At 40.7% G+C, this 20,430-nt stretch overlaps 1 protein-coding gene across 3 annotated transcripts in view; it reads right to left on the reverse strand.

Annotated features, from left to right (window-relative positions):
• LOC147019539 (MAP kinase-activated protein kinase 2-like) overlaps nucleotides 1-20,430 on the reverse strand; it is an 87,968-nt gene that overhangs the window by 7,680 nt on the left and 59,858 nt on the right. For 2 of the 3 annotated variants that reach the window (XM_085894097.1, XM_085894099.1), the window contains exons 5-9: nucleotides 19,225-19,351; nucleotides 12,168-12,243; nucleotides 11,898-12,022; nucleotides 4,609-4,694; nucleotides 4,226-4,306 (exon numbers count right to left, since the gene is read on the reverse strand). In XM_085894097.1, the coding sequence (XP_085750223.1) occupies nucleotides 4,226-4,306; nucleotides 4,609-4,694; nucleotides 11,898-12,022; nucleotides 12,168-12,243; nucleotides 19,225-19,351 (495 nt within the window). The remainder of the gene's footprint in view (nucleotides 1-4,225; nucleotides 4,307-4,608; nucleotides 4,695-11,897; nucleotides 12,023-12,167; nucleotides 12,244-19,224; nucleotides 19,352-20,430) is intronic. The other variant, XM_085894098.1, reaches the window with a different exon arrangement.

The raw sequence follows: 20,430 nt of genomic DNA on the forward strand, positions 1-20,430 counted from the left end.
TAAATAAATGGGGGAAAAAAATGAAAAAAATAAATGCAGTTGAGTGACCCGAGAGAATGGGTAAACACAGAAATTTTGTGTGCCGACGGACATCGAAGCCGATACACCAGGAAAGAAATCACAGAACCGTCAGAAAAGCATTCGTAAATGAAAATATAAATGAATGAAAAAAAGAAAGAAAAATCAAATGCAGGTGAGCGACCCAAGATAATGGGGACAAAACTAGAATATATTGGCTGGATCAGTGTCCACCCCCCTGAGTTAATACTTGGTGGAAGCACCTTTTTTGTATACCTTGTCGAGGCTTGTATCAGAGCTAATTCAAAACGCACAGCACGGTGAGGGGGGGGGCATGAGACAAGAGGGTGGGAAAGGGAAGGACAAAACAGTGGGGAACAGAGACATTAGGAGATCTGTGGAAGGGAGAGGGATGGGGCGGGGAACATGGGGAATACAAAATGGACATTACAGGGACTTTCAGGAAGGAAAGCAGGGAATTTGAAGGAGGTGGGTTTGGGGTGGATTAATGGCAGTAAAAAATATAGAGGTTTTGGGTGGGAGAAGGTCAGAGGTGGCGGTGAATGACTGTTTTTGAAGTCTTGGAGGGAAGAATGGGATTGAAGAGAGTGAGGGAGTTTATTCCAAAGGTGGGGAAAAAAAAGAGGAATGAAAGAGTGAAGGTGAGCAGCGATTCGTGATTTTGGTATTTTTACCAGAAGGGGGTTGTTGGTGGGGACAAATCACAGACACAGCGGGGGAGACCAGAGAGGAGACAGTAGAAGATAGAAAGACCACCGACCTGCCTGCGGTGAGAGAGTGAGAGGCCCAAAGACTCAGCCTCACCGTGGGAGATGCCAATGATCCGAAATGCCTTGGTTTCCACAGCGTGAAGCTGAGAAAGGTGAGTGGTGGGAGTATCAGCCCAGAGGGGAGAGCAGTACTCCATCAGGCTGCGGACCGAGGCTTTGTTTGTGGTCAGGAGCTCAGGTGGGCCGAGGAACGACTTTGCACGATGGAAGATTCCCAGTCGGCGACTGGCTTTGGAGGCCAGGTTAGAAATGTGGCTTTCCCAGGAAAGATCATGACAGATGGTGAGACCCAGAAGCTTGAAAGAAAGGACTTCTTCCAGAGGATTGTTGAGAAAGTAGATGGAGTTGTTTTCGAAACGGTCCTTTTGGAGAGACATCGTGAGAGTGTGAGATTTGTCCGGATTGAAAGATATGTTCCATGTGTTGGACCAGTTTGTGATTTTACCCAGATCTGCATTGAGCGAAGAAACTGCTGCTTGCCGGTCTGAGGGATGACAGATGGTACGGCAGAGGGTGGAGTCATCAGCAAAGAGATAAAGAGGATTAAAAAAAATAAAAATAAAAACTTTCACAGCAAATGCAGCTGCAAATCTGTTGGGATAGGTCTCTCCCAACTTTGCACACCTTGATTGGGCAATATTTGTCCATTCTTCTGTACAAACCTGTTCAAGCTCAGTCAAGTTGGGTGGGGAGCGTTCATGAACATCAATCTTCAGGTCATGAAACAGATTTTCGATTGGATTTCGGTCTGGGCTCGAACTGGGCCACTCAAGGACATTTATATTTTTCTTCCTTTGCCACTCCGGTGTAGCTTTGGCTGTGTGCTTCGGGCCATTGTCATGCTGAAAGGTGAACTTCCATCCCAATTTCAGCTTTCTTGCAGTGAACAGCAGGTTTTCCTCCTGGATTTTTCTGAATTTCGCTCCATCCATTTTCCCTTCTATCCTAAGAAGTGCCCCAGTCCCTGCTGAGGAGAAACATCTCCATAAAATGATACTGCCACCACGATGCTTCCAGTCGGGATGGTGTTCTTTGGGTGATGTACTGTGTTGGCTTTGCGTCAAACAACGTTTTGCATTTTGGCCAAAAAGTTCTCATCTTCGTTTCATCAGACTCCAAAACTTTTTGCCACATGGCTTCTGATTCTCCAGTGTTTTTTTGCATACCTCAAATGGGACTCAAGGTGGGATTTTTTGAGTAATGGATTCTTTCTTGCCACCCTCCTGTACAGACCAGACTTGTGGAATGCTTGGGACATTGTTATCACATGCACACAGTGGCCAGTCTTTGCCATAAAGGCATGCAGCAGTTTTAAAGTTGTAATTGACCTCTCTGGTCAGTCATCTCCTTGCTTGGTCATCCAGTTTGGAGGGATGGCCTGATCTCGGCAGTGTCTTGGTGGTACCATTCACCTTCCATTTCTAAAGGATCGTCTTGACTGTGCTCCAAGGGATATTCAAGACCTTTGAAATATTTTTATACCCATCCCCTAATCTGTGCCTTTCCACAACTTTATCCTCGAGGTCTTTTGACAGCTCCATGGTGTTCATGATTGAGTCTTCACTTTGAAATGTACTACCCAGTGGAGGAAACCTTCAGGAATAGTTGATTTTATTCTGGAATAATCAGAATCATGACAATTTAACACAGGTGGAGGCCAATTGACTTGGTGTAAGATTTGAAGATAATTGATTCTTTCTGAACGAATTTACAATTGCAATTATAAAGGGGGTGGACACTTTTCCAACCAAGATATTCTAGTTTTGTATTTTAAAATAATTTTCCGAAATTTGTCGGATATATTTTTCATTTGGAAGTTGTGGGTTATGATGTCTAAATAAAGGTGGAAAAAGTCTGATTTAATGCAATTTAATTCCAGGCTATAAGGCAACAAAAGGTGAAAGTTTTGAAAGGGGCTGTTGACTTTCTATGTCTCGTGAGTTTATGGGACAAATGCCTTTCATCGCCCCTGCTTATAAACGTGCTTGTTGTAAATGTACTCAGCTCGAAGCATCCTTTCCACAATTGCTCCAGCATAGTCCGTACGTAGTTAGCAGAGAAGTTTTACACCACCAATTTGCTCTTGTTAGCCGATGCGTACTCGGCAGCTCTGCTCAGCTGCACCTGTTACAATAAGTTAACTCAAGTACGCATCGAGCGCAGGAAATCCCCTTTGATGCTGCTAATCCACCAGAAACAGAAACACTCAAAGTAGGACAAACCCTGCCAGGACTGGCGGTACCAATCGGCACTTGTGGTTGATTAACAACCAGCCGGAGCACAAAGTTATTCGTACGTGGTGGCCTCAGGACCGGGTGTTTGGGAGCAACTCGAGCACTTCCCCTTGTGGAAAAACTCAAAGCCCAGATCCGTAACAATATTCTTCCGTGTAAGGGGGTGGGGGAAGGGTGGAGGGGGGATGCATGACTCGATTATATTAAGAATGGTATGGTCCGTATGTCAGCGAAGGAAAAATTACTCTTGTAACAGGGAAAATGTCAGAGTAAATCATCTTTTTAAACATGTTTTGAGGCAGGCCAGGTTAGGTATGAGAGTATGCGCCGGAGCAGCGCGTTGCTACGTCCACTTTCCGCCGGTACTCCAGGGGCCTCCGTCTGACCATCCCCCAGGCAGATGCCTAGCCATCCCAATTTCCTTGAGATGCTGATCAACCTGCTGCAACCACGGGGCATGGGGTCGGCCCATTGGCCTCCTCCACTCACGAGGCTCCCTCACTGAGAGAATCTGGTGAGCAGGATCAGTGTCAGGAATATGAGCAGCATATCCATACTGCCACAGCTGATGCTCACGGACTATGCAGGTAACAAATCTCATTTGAGTTTTTCTCAGCAACCACTCGTTGGACACAAAGTCTGACCAGTGATAACCAAGAATTCTCTGAAGAGACCTGACACCCAGGGAATGATGTCTCCATCTCAGATCCCTAGTCAGAGTCCAAGTTTCACATCCATAGAGCAAGACTGGAAGCACCAAGGACCTGAAGACTCAGATTTTCATCCTCCTGCACAGGTACCGACAGCGCCACACCACGCCCACACGGATAGTGCCTGACAGGGCAATCTTCCTGGGTCTTTTCTATTTATTAATATTTTATTTTCACAAATTACCAAATGTACATATCTAATTGAAATTAAGAACAGTGTACTTTGGATCAAGGACTGACAGAAAACAACCAAAATGCTCTTGTCGACATAAAACTCAATTTCCTTAAAAGGTACGTTTAGTTTGCTTCACAGGCCAATACTTGGGAATTCTTTCACCATTTCAATATGTTATCAATCACTGTGCCCAAGCATTTCTGCTCAGAAACTTGTTTGGGCTTTCGCACAATTTCCCATACAAGTAGTGAAGGTGAGGAGGTGTGCATTGTGCGAGTCCATGAAAAAACAAATTACCTTGACTTCATGCCACGTCTCTCTCTCTTCCTTGAGTACGCGACTTGTGTAAAGAGGTGTTTGTGGAACTTCCTTGGACTGCTGAACATAAAAGGTTTTGAGGGCATCATACAAAGCACTTTGTGCATCATTCACATTTTCGTTTTTACCAAGACCTTCATAGTTGAGGAATACACTTCTCATCACAACCATCAACCTTCAAAAGAACAATACTAATTGCCGATAATCCTTGGGTATTTTGGAGTATACATCAGTATTATGATGTCCAGTGGTCCAGATGTTTCATTCACACTTGCAACAGGAAACATAGAATGGCAGCACACATCAAAAGATGGAATGCATGTTCATACAACACAAGGATGAAGGAATGGAAGGCAACATACATTTATCCAATGATGATGCATAAACTCAGAGATAGTCATCCTCTGTGCCGGGTCCGTTTTTAAAAGATGTCGAATGATTTGTTTGGCTGGAAAAAAAAAAAAGAAAGAGGGACAATGCAATAAAAAGGATGGTTTATGAAGCATTGAAAAATAAAAGTAATGGATATAGTTACAAATGATCAAAATAATTAAAATGCAAGCAGCAAGACAGAAGAACAAAATAAATTTTAAAAACTACAGAAAACGATCTCAGCAAGTATTTCTTAATTTCTTCAAGTTTAAGAACAAAGAATGACTTTATCCTCAACTGGAAGGGCACTTGATAGAGCGCATACCTCTGCCACGTAATGTCTGATCCTCAAGAACATAATCAGGCCCAATACATTTTTGAATCATCATGCTATGTATAGTTTTTGGCCCCATCTCTCAATGGTGAACAATCACTTAAAATTTTTTTTAATTCTCATATACAGGAGTGAAAACATAACCTCCTTCCACCTTCAGTGGTGGAGGTAATTAAGGGGGTTTTAGATTGTTCTTAAAACTAGAGTTCATAGAACACCTCACCCCATGCAGTCTTGAGATAAATATGATGATAATAATAAGAATATAACTAGAGGAAAAGCATATTACATGTATATGGACGTGGTCTCCGAGCGGCAAATTTGATTTGGCGAGACGTAAAATGCCGTAATATTTTGTCCAAGTACCGCTAAATGGAAGGGTTTTGAAAATGCAAAAAAGGCAATTTGTGTTCTCATGTTCAAGTGCATGATTAAATTTAAATAAATTAAAAATATTAGCAGTCGTGGAGAAAAAAATTCCCGCCGTTGACGCAGCGTCGTATACACCACCTTATTTAACACGTTCCATTAGTTATTTGTGTCTGTCGTTTGTGTTCTTTACAACATCCTTAAAAACAGTAAGTTTCCAGTTTGGAATGATTTTCTATTTTGTTTGACTTTCTAGACAGGCAGAGTCAAAAAAAATTATCTCACTCCTCTCTGTCTCTGAATTTGACCTCATCACACAGCGCAAAGTACTGCTAAACTAACTACATAGTCCGGATGTCAAACACCATTTTTCAAGATGACCTTGCATTAGGGTCCGCACAATGTTTTCCTGCATTTTTGTGATCACCAGATTATCTGAATGAATATTCCGATTGATGCCACTCTGGCACCCTTGAGCATTTTTGTCGAAACCCATTAATATGCAAATTAGCGGTGGCCATTGTCAAAATTACTATTTTTCTTAATACCTCCAGAAGTAAGCATCCAAATAGCCTGGTTGAGGTGTCCAAACCCATGTTTTTAGGGTCAATGGTCATGATAAACCCACTTACAATTTGATAACATTGAAATGTAGCTCATTAATATGCAAATTAGCAGTCGCCATTATTGAAAATGTAGATAAATAGACATATAGATCGAAAAAAAAACCACTTCAGTCTTTGTGAATATAGATCACTTTATTATTCATACAGATTCAACAATTCGACAGTATGCAATGAAAGCAGCTAACGACATGAACAAACGAAGACATTCCTGTGTAAATGAAATGTTCATATATATATATATATATATATATATATATATATATATATATATATATATATATATATATATATATATATATATATATATATATAACAGGTTTGTAAACCTTACGAAGGCTACTTCAGTGCTTGGTGTCTCATTCAGTGTCAGAGTCATCGTCAAGGTCAAATGCAGCAGCTGTCTTGGTGCGCTCATTCCTGCAGCCAGTATCTCCATGGCACGTACAGAAAATTGTGCATGGTAACTTGGCTGCTGTACAGTGGCATTGAGCTGCGTAGCATTGCTTGTCGGAGGAACATCCACATCGTATTTGCTACAAGATCTCTGTAGGGCATCAGCATAATTGGAAGTAATGATCTTGATGCCTCATCACGTTTCCATCCGTACTGATTGGGATCCAGAGGTGGTGGCTGCAGCTCAGCAGCTGACTTCCATATTGCTGTCTGGATATGAGCGCGTCACACGTTTTGTTCAAAGGACTCTGTAGTCGGTGGGCAGAGCCTTTAGGTCTGGTGCTTTGATGGCATTTGGTTCCACCATCTTCATAGACCACACCTCTTTGCGAACATCAGACATGTTGCTTCTCTCCTTGCTACCATAGCAAACAGCTATGAACACAGTGGCTTCGGCGATGACATCGTCAATAGATGCATCCACATTCCCAAGTTTTTGAAATGAATGGCCTGCTGCGAGTGTCTTCTTGCCAGTCAGTTTACCTCTACCATACATCTGGCAAACAGTGTCGCAACCTGTCAGTGCGTGTAAAGCTAGTAGGTCTTGCACCATCCCGGCATGCTTTCTGGCAGTGGCTCCAATGTCGATCAACGATCGGCCAGGACATGTTGCTTCCATTGTTACGCAGCATTGCAGATGCAGTTCTGCGAAGTGATACACAAGTGTACACATCAGTATCATCACAGATCACTGTGATGCATTTTGCGCCATCTTCGGCAACTTTAGTGACTTGATGAATCATGATGACATCTGCCTCCTCATGCGTCGTCTTCAAATCAGTGCGACACCTTTGGGCTCCGTGGTGTATTTCCACTGGGGTAGACTCCTGTCCCGTAATGACGAGCCTGTGTTGGCTCTGCTATCTCTGTTGACTTACATCAATCAAATTCTGGCAAATCAGTTCTATCAGCTGAACTTTGTTCTCAGTTACTGACAGAACCACCAGCTGTGGAGGCAGTGGGGTCTGGCGGTTCAACCTGTGGCGCCTGCTAGCTTGCTGCCCAGCTCTTGCTAATCTTGTTCCACTCTTGATGCTGAAATCATATCTGTCAAATACCAGATATACATCTGATTTGTCCACCTTTGCCATGATGTAGCTCATGAAGTTGTCAACAAAGTCTTGCACAATTCCCCTGTTAGGCCAATGAATAACCCAGAGGATTGCACAACCATCTAAGATGGTGACCTCAGGTTGTGGACCCAGTCTCGTTGAGATTTCCACTTGGAGATTCTTCTTCAATGTTGACTTGGTCTTTGCTATTCTCATCTCCCCCTTTTCATCGAACATTGATGTTGGCACAGGTGCAAGCTCGTACTCGAAGACGTCACATAGTTTGATGTTTCGACTTTGTTGGAGTCCCATGACCCTGGAGTAGATGAGATATAGATCCCAAACCTCAGTAGATCCCACACGCATGATTTTCCATGTCACTGCCATAGTTATGACTTGTTTAGATAAGGGAGCATTGAATCCTGCTGGCCAGCTTTCTTCATGAAAGTTGTCATGAAAGTTTCAAATGTGAAAGTGTTTGTTTGAAAGTTGTCCGATCAACACGATCTGCAGTCCTACAAAGGAGAACTCGCTGCCAACAATTAGGATTCTTCTTATCAAAGTCCATGATGTACTTTTCTCCGCAAAAATGCAATATTCTTTAAAGTCAAATACTGTCGTCTTTGAACGGCGGCTTCTTTTGCTTGTTGAAGCATCTTCCAAACAGACATTACTCATTCGTTTCAAGTGTCTTTCTATGTGTGAGCGTGATGTGTACGTTGACACACAGTCTCTATGGCATTTGAGCTCGATACATTTGTCTGCCTATAATCTCTGTTCAAACTCTTTATGTATACCATCTTGTCTTGCTTTGCTTGTCCAGATGATACTTTGCACTCTGTCTGGACCAACTGTTACCAGAAGTTTTCCAGCTTTAATTGCATTGCAGGGACTGAAGAAACAGTCTACCATGGGGATGGAGCCTCAACCTGTAACAATAGAGGTAATTATAAACATCAGTAAACACATAATTTCTTTGTTTATATTTTCAAAAATTCTCAGGAAACAGGTTCCACCCTGTGTACTTTTAAAAATCAATAAAATACACAGTTGCTTTCAGACAGATCATGTTAAATAATAAAATAAAACAACCTGCTTGCAAATAATATCGATCATTCTACTGTATCAGAAGACATTACTCTTACTTAAAACTCAGTTCTCCATGTTTCTTTCATTACATTACAACCCTCAACTTACTTGATCAGAAACAGTTCATGCTGTTGATCTTCTGAGGTCAGCCATTTCTTCACAACTGTACTGGGGATAAACGGCTCTGCGCAAGTTATTTTCAAACAGTTTTGTTGTTGTTGTATAACTTGCACTGTAAAAATGACAATCAGCACAGACAAATTCAGGGGGTAAGGTTATGCTAATTTGCATATTAATGAGCTAAATTTCAATGTTATCAAATTGTAAGTGGGTTTATCATGAGCAGTGACCCTAAAAACGTGGGTTTGGACACCTCAACCAGGTTGTTTGAATGCTTACTTCTGGAGATATTAAGAAATATTGTTATTTTGATAATGGTGACTGCTAATTTGCATATTAATGAGCTAAATTTAAATGTTGTCAAATTGTAAGTGGGTTTATGTTGACCAGTGACCCTAAAAACATGGGTGGAGACACCTCAACCAGGCTATTTGGATGCTTCCTTTTGGAGATATTAAGAAAAATAATAATTTTGACAATGGCCACCACTAATTTGCATATTAATGGGTTTCGACAAAAATGCTCAAGGGTGCCAGAGTGGCATCAATCAGAATATTCATTCAGATGGTCTGGTGATCAAAAAATGCAGAAAAACATTGTGCGGACCCTAATGTACGCTTTTCTGGGCAACACTCGGACTAACAGGTTTGTTTTCCAATTCATGTTAGATATATAACATTCAACTGAAATTAAGTTTTTCCTCACTCACAAAATGATCTTTGTAGACAGGACAGACAGACAGGCAGACAGACAGAAGTGAACAGATTGCTTCACCCTGCTTTTCGCTTCATGTGTGCAGGGTAATGAGACCTCATCATGCGTAGATAGACAAAGCAAACACATTTTAGTTTTGGGTACTGATGGCGTATCAAAACCATTTTCCTCAAACTCCCAAAAATCAGACAGATTAAATCGGCCTTCTTTCACACAATATACCACCAGATATTCCGCTTCTCTCAAACCTTTCATATAGACGTTTCAGGGACACTCCAACAGAGCTTTAAAGAGCAGGTTGCAGGTCACCAAACATGTTCTGAAAATTTATCAATATGATTCTATGTGCATTAAATAGTTCGATGCAAACTATTGTGGTTGCCTAACTATTGGGAAAATTGATGAAATTTAACTCCGAAGTTGTTATTTCTCGAGGCTGTTGAAAAAAAAGCCACGTACCATATATGGATGTTGACGTCATGTTCTCCAAAACAAAGCGGATGCTCACTCGCTCATTGAAGAAGTGTCCAGTTCAGCGGGCCGTTCTTTCGCTTTTTTGAGCTTGCAACTGTCTATATTATCCTTTTTTATTTTGAATTATTGTAGAACAAAGTTATGTGGATATTTGTACATCATGCCTCGTACGTGTGTCGTCATGTTTTGTGAAAATGGATGGAAAATGGGTAATCGCTCCCACCGATTCCCGAAGGAATCAAACATTCGCCGGCAGTGGACAAGATTTGTACAAACAAAATGGGCGATTCTTCCCCCAAAGAAAACGGGTAAAGAGGACCCTTTGGATAGACTTGTCATTTGTGGTGACCATTTCACAGCCGAGGATTACGAAGGCATAAACACATCTGATCACCACTCTGTGAATACGGTTGTTGGTTGACAAGTTCTCCAGATACTGCTCTGTCACAGAATCAATTGTTGAGTTTAAGTGAGAAAAACCTTGAAATGTATTCTTAAAGAGTACATGGAAAAACACATAAATAAACTTTCTGAAAAATACAAGCATGAAAAAATTTCTCAACAAATCAACTGATTGTTGATTAAATTACTTTTTTAACAGCATCAGCAAATTGGGCTATTTCATTTCAATTGTAAAAAAATGATCAATTTTCTACTTTTTTTCTTCTAAATTTGGTAGAATATTTCCCAATGAGGCTAAACATGTTTTGGTATTTATATGCCACAACAGCCTCTTGAAAGTTGGGGTTTGTTCTAACTGTTCACTTTCGCTGGAGTCAAGCTCAGCTGTCAGAAAGACTTCAACGCCAAGGCAACGGTGTATAATATATTTGGGCCCATAATTGATTCATTCTATTTTTGACTCTTGAGTGACTAGAGGGTTAAAAAATATTATATCAAGTCACAGACGAATCAAACTTTACATTATTTTATGCATCGAACAAAAAAATGAAAATCTACAAACCAATCTGTCTGGTGGAGTCTGTCAGTGTGAACTGCCGGGCAGTCAGTCCTGCCACTTGTATACGAAATAGGCCGTTTTCTGGCACCTGCAAGTGGCTCAAATTTATGTGGCTCAGGGCCAGAAACTCCACAGTATAAATTCCCATCATCCTCCGACTCGTCCTCGGCAATATCGGAATGAAAACACTCAATTTCATCACCGCTGAAATCACTCTCCGATTCGCATCTCGCCATTGTTCACACGCTGTTTCCGAATGCTCACGAAGTTTTCGGAGAACGTGACGTCATAGCATCTTCGGTAAATTCCGGTCTGTTTTTCGATCACTGACAAAAGTTTTGACTTAAAAGTTAATTTTAGCATATTTTGAGTTTCAAATGTAAGAAAATAATTGCCCAACGATTATTAATGTGATTACAACCTTCGAAGCACGCGAAGTCATCAGCGACCCAAAACCTGCTCTTTAAATATTTTGGCAGCCAATAAAACCGGCTTGTGTGGCCGACCTCAAGTTTAACACCAGGTATCATCGGCTCACAATTTTACAATCGGAGCTTAAGATGGAGCAATTTCTGAGCCAAATTGATAGTTTCAACATTATAATTTATGTAGAGGCTTCACTGTACCTGTCATGGTGCATAACCTCTGACAATTTTTCACCATACAATCATCACGTGCACTTCGGGGCAGCATTTCTTTTGGATAATGTCCACAAAACGGTCACTTCTGGAGAGGCCCTCTTGTGGAAATGGTCAATAAGAGCAACTGCCCCTCCTAACTTGCTCTTCATGCTGGTCATCCCACAACACTGGTTCTTCTATATCCTTGAAGGCCATAGTTCCTGAACTTGTCATATTTTCCACTATCATGTCCATGATAAGTGCTTCAGGAAGCCATGCGTGCAGCATATTTTTATTTGCCTGTTGGTCTATTTTGTCCTTGATGTTGCTCTCTTATATCCTTGGCTTTGCAGAGAAAAAACAAAAAAAGCAAAAGAAAAACAAACAAACAAAAAAAAAAAACAAGCAAAGCTATTCATTCACGAAGAATAAATAAAAGCAGGTTGCTTTAGAAAACACCAATGAACCTTGTTCTGACACCTCAGCCCATTCAGGATTGGGGAACTCGTACTGTCCTAGACGAATTCTTTTCTTCATACCAGGAGAGATGGCAAGACCGTGGTTTGAATAGAATGGTGGAAATCCACAAAGCCTTCAAAAGAGCACATTCGTTGGACAATCATTCCATTCCCTGAACACTTCTGAAGCATCAAACATTAATGTGACCCAATGCTCCACAAAATTAGGAGAATATTAAAGAATGAGTAAAAAAAAAAAAAAAAAAAAAAAAAACTCACAAGATGTACATGACGACGCCCAACGACCACATGTCACATGACTTGTCATATCTTTCTGGACCCAATACTTCTGGAGCTGTAAGAGAAAGAAAATCTTTTCTTTTTGAGCAATCAATGATTTTTCTTTTTTTGAGCTTTAGTGATTCAACAAAAAAATATAAACAATCATCGCACAATCAGGGCACAGACAAAAAACAAATAACAAAAAAGAAGGAATAAAAGGTTCACACATATGATGTCATCGGTCACATGATTTGGCAGCCATATTGGATTTACCTGAAAACAAAAAAAAAAGTCTTCTCCAGAACTGCTGGACAGAACAAGGGGAAACTTCACATAAATGTTCCCCAAGGCATGTGTGTACAAGGGTGTGAAGGGATAATTCATATCACATGGTTTGTTAGCCATATTGGATTGAAGGAAAAAATTATACTAATAAAAGTGTGTGTGTGTGTGTGTGTGTGTGTGTGTGTGTGTGTGTGTGTGTGTGTGTGTGTGTGTGTGTGTGTGTGTGTGTGTGTGTGTGTGTGTGTGTGTGTGTGTGTGTGTGTGTGTGTGTGTTCTCCCCATAACTCCAAAACCATAAAACCTAGCATCCTGAAACTTTGCATGCATACGAAGGGAACTCCAAGGAAGTGCATGACTGAAAATTGGAAGTTGGAAGGAAGGAAAAATAAAACACCCCTTTTGAAGATAATTAATGGCCTCATTTAATTATACACTTTATGAGGCCATCCTCGGCCACCTCGCTTTCTGGAGTCTTAAGGCGTTTCCTGGGTAACCTCGTTGGGGTCTGAACCCCCCCATGTTTTTTGGCCGGCTCAACCATGACCCGACTTGGAACAGGCCGCAATGATTTCTTCATGATAAAGTTTTTTTTTTTTCACTTTCCTCACTCATATTACCGAATGCCTGTTCATTATAGCTATGAATCGCTGTATACATCGCTGTTGCAAGTCCTACAGTTTTCAAATTAGGAACTTGGAGCAATTTCATGCATGATATGGTTTTCCATGATCTACTCTCATGGACTAATTAAAGTACATCATTGAAATATTATTTCGGTTTGAGGATCAGATATCGTCTGGACTAAATAAGTGTCAAAATCTGGAGTGAAATCAGATAATTCAAATAAATAACGAGTCTTATGAGTAAGCCGATGTACCTATTTACTTTAAGCAAGCTGGATGTTCCCTCCTCCTCCAAATACATACACAAGCAAATGTGAAATTTCCAAAACATTAAACTCATCTTTTTCTACTGTTTGGAGAATTATATTGAATGAACAAAAAATTTAGGAACGTAACAAAATTAACCAGCTTCATTGAGCAATATGATGTAATGCATTCACTGGTAGACCTGTTACACCCTGTCCCCCAGAGGGACTGCCTATCTATAGCGTCCGCCAGATCTGTGTCTACATTTTCAGAGGTTTTCTGCGGTGCTCTAAAGGGAATCAAAGCAAATCTGGTAAAAAAAAAAAGGACTTTCAAAAAAATAAAGGTTATAACGTTTGCGTGGACTCTGAACCAATGTACCACATGCCACATGCAGACGAGCAGGCAAAATGGCGGATATATTATGGTCAAAATGGCGGAAGACGATGTCATCTCGTACCTTGGTCCCCAAGCAGGGAAGATCGTGGTTCAACGTAACGTGATTTAAGGATCGTGTTACGCTTCTCCGTTGTGGGTTGCGGAAATGCTGCAGGTGCCTTAGTCATAAAAGTAATGCTGCTTTTCCGTTCACTGAATCACCTTTCTCGCTCACCCCTTCACCCCTTCCACAATGACCCCTTTCCCGCTCCACTCCACTCCACTCCCTTCACCCTCGAGCAGCATCATCCCGAGATTATTCTTGTGTTTTCTATTTATAGCAGAGTACAGTGCAAGCACGTAATATGTTTACCATCATCCACCTCGCTGTGTTGTCATAGATTTAAAAGGTAAAACTCGTGTTTTTTTTATTACCTCTGCCACCGAAGGTGAAGGAGCTTATGTTTTCACCCCTTTCTGTCTGTTTGTCTGTCTGTCTGTCTGTCTGTCTGTTTGTGTACAGGATATCTCAAAAAGTTGTGGACGGATCCGGATTAAATTTTGTGGACAGGTTCGGTTTAGACTGGACAAGGACAAACTGATTATATTTTGGTGAAGATCCAGATCCGGATCCGACTCTGAGAATTTTAAAGCGTTTCTTCACCATTGAGAGATGGGGCCAAAAACGATACATAGCACGATATCTCAAAAAGTTGTCGAAACTTGGTGGACAGGTTTGGTGTGTGGCAAGGATGAATTGATTCGATTTTGGTGAAGATCTGAATCAGAATCTGGATATGAGAATTATTTAGTTTTTAAAATGATTCTTCACCATTAAGAGATAGGGCAAAACCGATATATAGCATGATATTTCAAAAATGTAATGGGCCAGATATGTTCTCATTTATCAGGCATTGTGTGGCAGAGGTATGCGCTCTACTGAGTGCCCTTCTGGTTTACACTGTATTTATTGTATTTTCATGTTTCTATCAATGTTACCATGCTTGATATACATATTTATTTCAATGTTAACATGTTTTATATCCATATTTATGTGTTTATTTCAATCGTAATTTGTTTATTTATGGCTGCCGTCGATAATCCTCGATATTTTCTCGAAGTCCAGGAACTGAACCCCCGCTTTCCCATTGTTCCTTGGTCACCACGATCACGGTTTCAACTATCGCTGCATTTTCCAGGAACCTAACCCCCACGCTATTGGAGGGTTTCCTGTATTTGAATAACAATTTGATTCAGAGGTAAGTTGGTGGACATGTTATATTTAAGGTGAGATGTGCATTATTTAATGTATTAATTATCATGTAATAGAATGTGTGATGGGAGCTGTAACTATGTGATAAATTAAATCCTCCAGCGAGTAAAGTCTGATTAGTGATGTCACATTGATGGGTTGACTGCCTACCTGAATGCAACTGAGGTTGTGGATCTACTGATGTTGGTAATCTACTGATGTGGATCCATGACCAAGGTTGTGGATCCACCATTTGGAGAGGTTCTAGGCTGAAAGGATCGAAACCTTGAGGAAGAACGGTGCCCGGATGATAGTCCGTACAGTCAGGAAACCAGTCAATTGTTTACAGGTTAAAGTTCTTACTTTAGGTTAAGGAACTATGTTTTGAGATTTACTTCGTATTTAAATAAAGTTGAATAACTTTCCATTCACACTCTCCTGTTCCTCCTCTGCCGCTTTGACCATGCTCTTTTCAGTCCATACCTTTGTGGCTATTGTTCGGGAACTATCTCAGTTGTGTTTGAGTCTGGGGAGTAACTGGTGAAATCTATCTGTCCGGGTTCTTCCCGACATCTTTGTTCTTTGTTTTTTCACAATACTCTTTCTCTTTCTCTTTCTCTTTCTCTCTCTTGCTCTTGCTCTCTATCCATCTCTCTAAGGAGAAGTGAATTTTAGCAGAAGCTTTTCTGTAAGGCTCACTTGGCTGCACCTGGATGGGTTTGAGGGTAGTGAAGTAGCGGCTGAAACCCAAATCCCATCAGGGTTCCTCTGGATGACTCCATCTTTGCTCTTTACTTCTTTGGGTTCCTTCTTGGTCTTCCGTTTCATCCGATGGAATCTGGTGCTTAGGCCAACAGGGAGGAGCTTCAATCAGCTCCTTCAATCAGGGAACTTCAATCAGCCAAGGATTAGGATGTTGTGGAGATGGCAACCCATGTAAATTGTTTTGGAATACTTTCATGACTGTGTCCGTCCGTCCGTCCGTCCGTCCGTCCGTCCGTCCGTCTGTCCGTCTCTCTCTCTCTCTCTCTCTCTCTCTCTCTCTCACTCACACCCTATTTATCCTCCCACCCCTGTTAAACTGAATCTTATGGTGAGGAAGTTGTGGTCAAGCAGCTTGCTTTCTCATCACATTAAAAGGCTAATCTGACAAAGGGTTACTTTAGGTCACTAATGTAAGGCTCACAAGTAGGTCTACCCTTAAGCAAGTCAAAAAACACCATCTTTTCAATCTCATGGCTAAACACTCCAATCAATTTCCTTCTGTTCTTCACTATGGGCTGAAGCACACACTTCGCTTCTGTCTGTCCTGGATTCTGCAAAATATAGCATTATCAACATCATTGGCATCTCCACGGTGAGGTTGACGCACAAGGCCAATAGCTCTCACATTACAAATGGGGCAGGTTAGTCACTTCTGGGATTTTTGTCCACCAATCCTTCCCAATGCCATATGCAGGCGATTGTTGGGCGCCGAAGGAAGGGAGTACTCAGTGTTCACTATGTTTGTTGGTTTTTTTATTTATTACTTGGTGAAAAAAATTTGAAACTTCTTTTATGCCAAATATGTTGGTCTGTAGCATTTGTCTGTCTGTTTGTGACACGATTTTTGGCCACAGTTTTCAAGCAATAGTGTGTGTGTGTGTGCGTGTGCGTGTGCGTGTGCGTGTGTGTGTGTGTGTGTGTGTGTGTGTGTGTGTGTGTGTGTGTGTGTGTGTGTGTGTGTGTGTGTGTGTGTGTGTGTGTGTGTGTGTGTGTGTGTGTGTAGGTGACCAGCCAAGGACGGCAACGCTCAATTTTGGTGAAGACCCGAATCCAGATCTGCGAATTTTTTTAAGTGATTCTTCATCAGAGAGAGAGAGAGAGAGAGAGAGAGAGAGAGAGAGAGAGAGAGAGAGAGAGAGAGAGAGAGAGAGAGAGAGAGAGATATATACAGTATATATATATCACAATATCTCAATGATGTATATAGCAAAAAAAAACAAACCAAAAACGATATATATAGCACTACATCTCAAAAAGGTTATGAATGGATTCACACGAAATTTGGTGGACAGGTTGGAAATGCCACTGAGAAGAAGTGGTTAAAATTTGGTGGAGATCCGAATCTAGATCTGGATACAATAATTATTTAATTTTTACCTGATTATTCACCATTGAGAGATGGGGCTAAAATGATATTGCATATCCTCTCAAAAGGTTGAGGATGGATTCGGATGAAACTTGGCGGACAGGATAGGTGTGTGACAAGGACGAGTTGTTTCGATTTTGGTGAAGATCCGAATCAGGGATCCGAGAATTTTTCAAGCGGTTCTTCAACATTGAGAGATGGGTCCAAAAAAAATATGCATAGCACCGTTATCTCTAAAAGCTGTGGACGACTTGTGACAAAACGAGGTGGAAGAGTTAGTTAGGTAACGAGAACAAGTCCGGAATCAGATCTGACCTATCAGTGGCATACAAAATGTAAACTATTCAGCCTGGCGGAGGGTATGTTCTCTCTGGAATGCAGTTGCATTTCGCCAAGTTGTCACTCTGGAAGTGATTTTTCATTTTTTTATTTGTTTGTTTGTTTGTTTGTCTGTGCGATATCTCAGCCATTCTTTGAGCTAGGAAGCTGCAATTTGGGGACAAAAGTGAAGATGTGCTTTTGCGAAATTTTTTTTTCATTCATCAATTAATTATGTAATTATTATTGATTTATTAGTTAGTTATTTTATTTCTCATCCGGGCAATATCTCAGGCCCCTTTTGAGTGAGGAAGCTGATAGTTGGCATGATAGTGAACAAGTTATTTGGCTATAAAGGGTATTTTTGATTTACTGATTAATCAATTAATCGATTAATTATTCATTTTTTGATTATTTAATGTTCAAAAAGTTACAGATTCAGATGAAGCAGTGGTGGTTTCGGTATGCTATTCGGCAATTGGTTGAAAAATGAAAAAAAAAATTCTTTTTACAATTATTATTTATTTTAATTCTGCAATTAATCAATTAATCAATCAATTATTGTACACCGCTCCATCCCAATTCAGACTATGTGCTGCAAGGTAGCATCGCCAGGGCGCCCTGGCGATGTCACGCGCTGGAGGATTGTTTTTTTTATTTATTTGGGATGGGGGCGGTGTACTTTGAATGCACCGCTACTTGTCATTTCTTTTAATTATGCAATTAATCACAAAATCAATCAATTATTGCACACCGCTCACTCCAAATCAGTCTCCATATGCTGCATGGTGAATAAGTATAATTTGTACACATTCACCTCAGAAGTACACCACTCCCTCCAAATTCCATCTCCACGTGATGCATGGCGGCAATGTCACGCGCTGGAGGATTTATTTATTTATTTATTTGGCACGGGGGTGGTGTGCATTAAAAAAAAAAAAAAAAAAAAAAAAGGAGCGGTAAATTCAAACTGCTTATGCTCCGGTCTAGCTCCATCTGCTCTCTCTCAGCTCTGCAGCCCTCGTCAGCTCCTCCAGGATGCATGGATTCTTCAAGTCACCACCTACTGGTTAAACTCCCCCCCAAAGCATCTGGGCTCGTTGCCTACCTCCACAATTTTGTTGTTCTTTTCTCCCATTTGTGGAAATGTGATTTAATACCACTCGCTCCTCCTCCAAGGCTTCAAAATCCCTTGATAACTCTTGCAGTGATGGTCTTTTTACAATTCATCTGAAAGGTGGAGCAATTTCCAATGGACAATATGGCAGGAAACTAGAAATCCTTTGAGAACCCCAAAGCTAAATCGATCAGCATCCAAGGTCAATATAATAATCAATTCAGTGATACAGATTATCCTGACCTTTACGAGATTGAAAGTGCAGAGTATATAAAGATACTGCCATCGTAAAATGGGCCTGCAAGAGGGTACGAAAAAGCATAGGAATTTCTTTATTAGCATATCATTTAGCTAGCAATAGTTCCTCACTTTTTTATCACTTCAAGATGCAAGATAAACTGACAATATAGCAATGATTACAACAAGGTCATTGTTTGCCAGCAACCAAACTTGATGGAAAATTGCTTGTCCATGGGAAGATCAAGACGTATTTTTTAATCCAAGGCAGCTAATTGTGAACAAATGACCGACTCATGGAAAAATTAAAATGCCATGCGTCATATCGTCACCTTAGAATTAAAGGTTCTAACGAACAAAGGTTCAACTGTCAGATAGAACTTTTTGATTCCAAGGTGACGATGTGTCACAGACATTTGGGTAATGTCACAAAGAATATATCACACCAATGTCAATGTCACACTTACCCACATAGTAAGGAGTATAACAAGGAGTGGCAAGTGACTTGTTATTCAAAGTTTCCTTTGCAAAACCAAAGTCGGTGAGCTTCAGAACAGCGTTGGGCCTTATTGATGTGTACAGCAAATTCTCTGGCTGACACACACACACACACACACACACACACACACACACACACACACACACACACACACACACACACACACACACACACACACACACACACACACCTTTTTGCACAAAAGTATAATGGCTTTTGAAGGATTGTTATTTCATTATTATCATACGATAATGGAGCAATCGTGTATGTGTCTATGAAGAGAAAACTCAAATTTTTCATAAATTAAAATGAGTACATGACTTTTTTGGGAAAAAAACTGAAGCTGGAATTAAATTGTAAATACAGTACGAGTATAGATGTGCATACAAAATAATTTCGGATGAAACTAGAAGGGCACACGGTAGAGCACATACCTCTGCCAGGCCAATTACTTTTTGTTTTGTTTTTGTATACCTTGTCGAGGCTCGTATGAGAGCTAACACACACAGCAAGGGGGGCATGAGACAAGACGGGCGAGAGAGGGAAGGACAAAACAGTGGGTAACAGGGACATTAGGAGATCTGTGGAAGGGAGAGGGATGGGGCAAGGAACATGAGGTATACGAGATGGGGCAGGGAACATGGGGTATATACTTTGCGTTTTGTACACCAACAATAGGCCAGATCTGGATTCGGACCTGAACTAAAATTTAATCAGCTTGTTTCTATAACCTAACAAACTCATCCACCAAGTTACGTCCAAATCCTTCCACAATTTTTTGAGATATCGTGCTCCATGTCGTTTTTGCCCAATCAATCAATGGTGAAAAATAATTTTAAAAATTCTGGGATCGAGATCCTAATTTGGATCTTCACCAAAATCGAACCATTTCGTCGTCGTCGTCACATACACAAGCTCTCCACCAAATTTATTCCAAATCCTTCCACAACTTTTTGAGATATTTTGTTCACAAGAAAACAAACAAGAAAAAGACGTCATTCTGAACATGATACTTTCAAAATCCACCTCCTCCCCCCCCTCTCCAAAGATGTCTATTTCATTAAGATTCTTAATCAAAGCTCAAGTCAATAGGATGAAAATTGATTACTTTTCAGATGAAATTTGTTGATTTCAGAAGTTTGACCTTGAATTGACATTTGAATTGGGAAACCAA

The sequence above is a fragment of the Eptatretus burgeri genome, chromosome 9 (assembly GCF_056783735.1).
Source record: "Eptatretus burgeri isolate ZD-2024b chromosome 9, Ebu_testis_v1, whole genome shotgun sequence".
Lineage (NCBI taxonomy): Eukaryota > Metazoa > Chordata > Myxini > Myxiniformes > Myxinidae > Eptatretus > Eptatretus burgeri.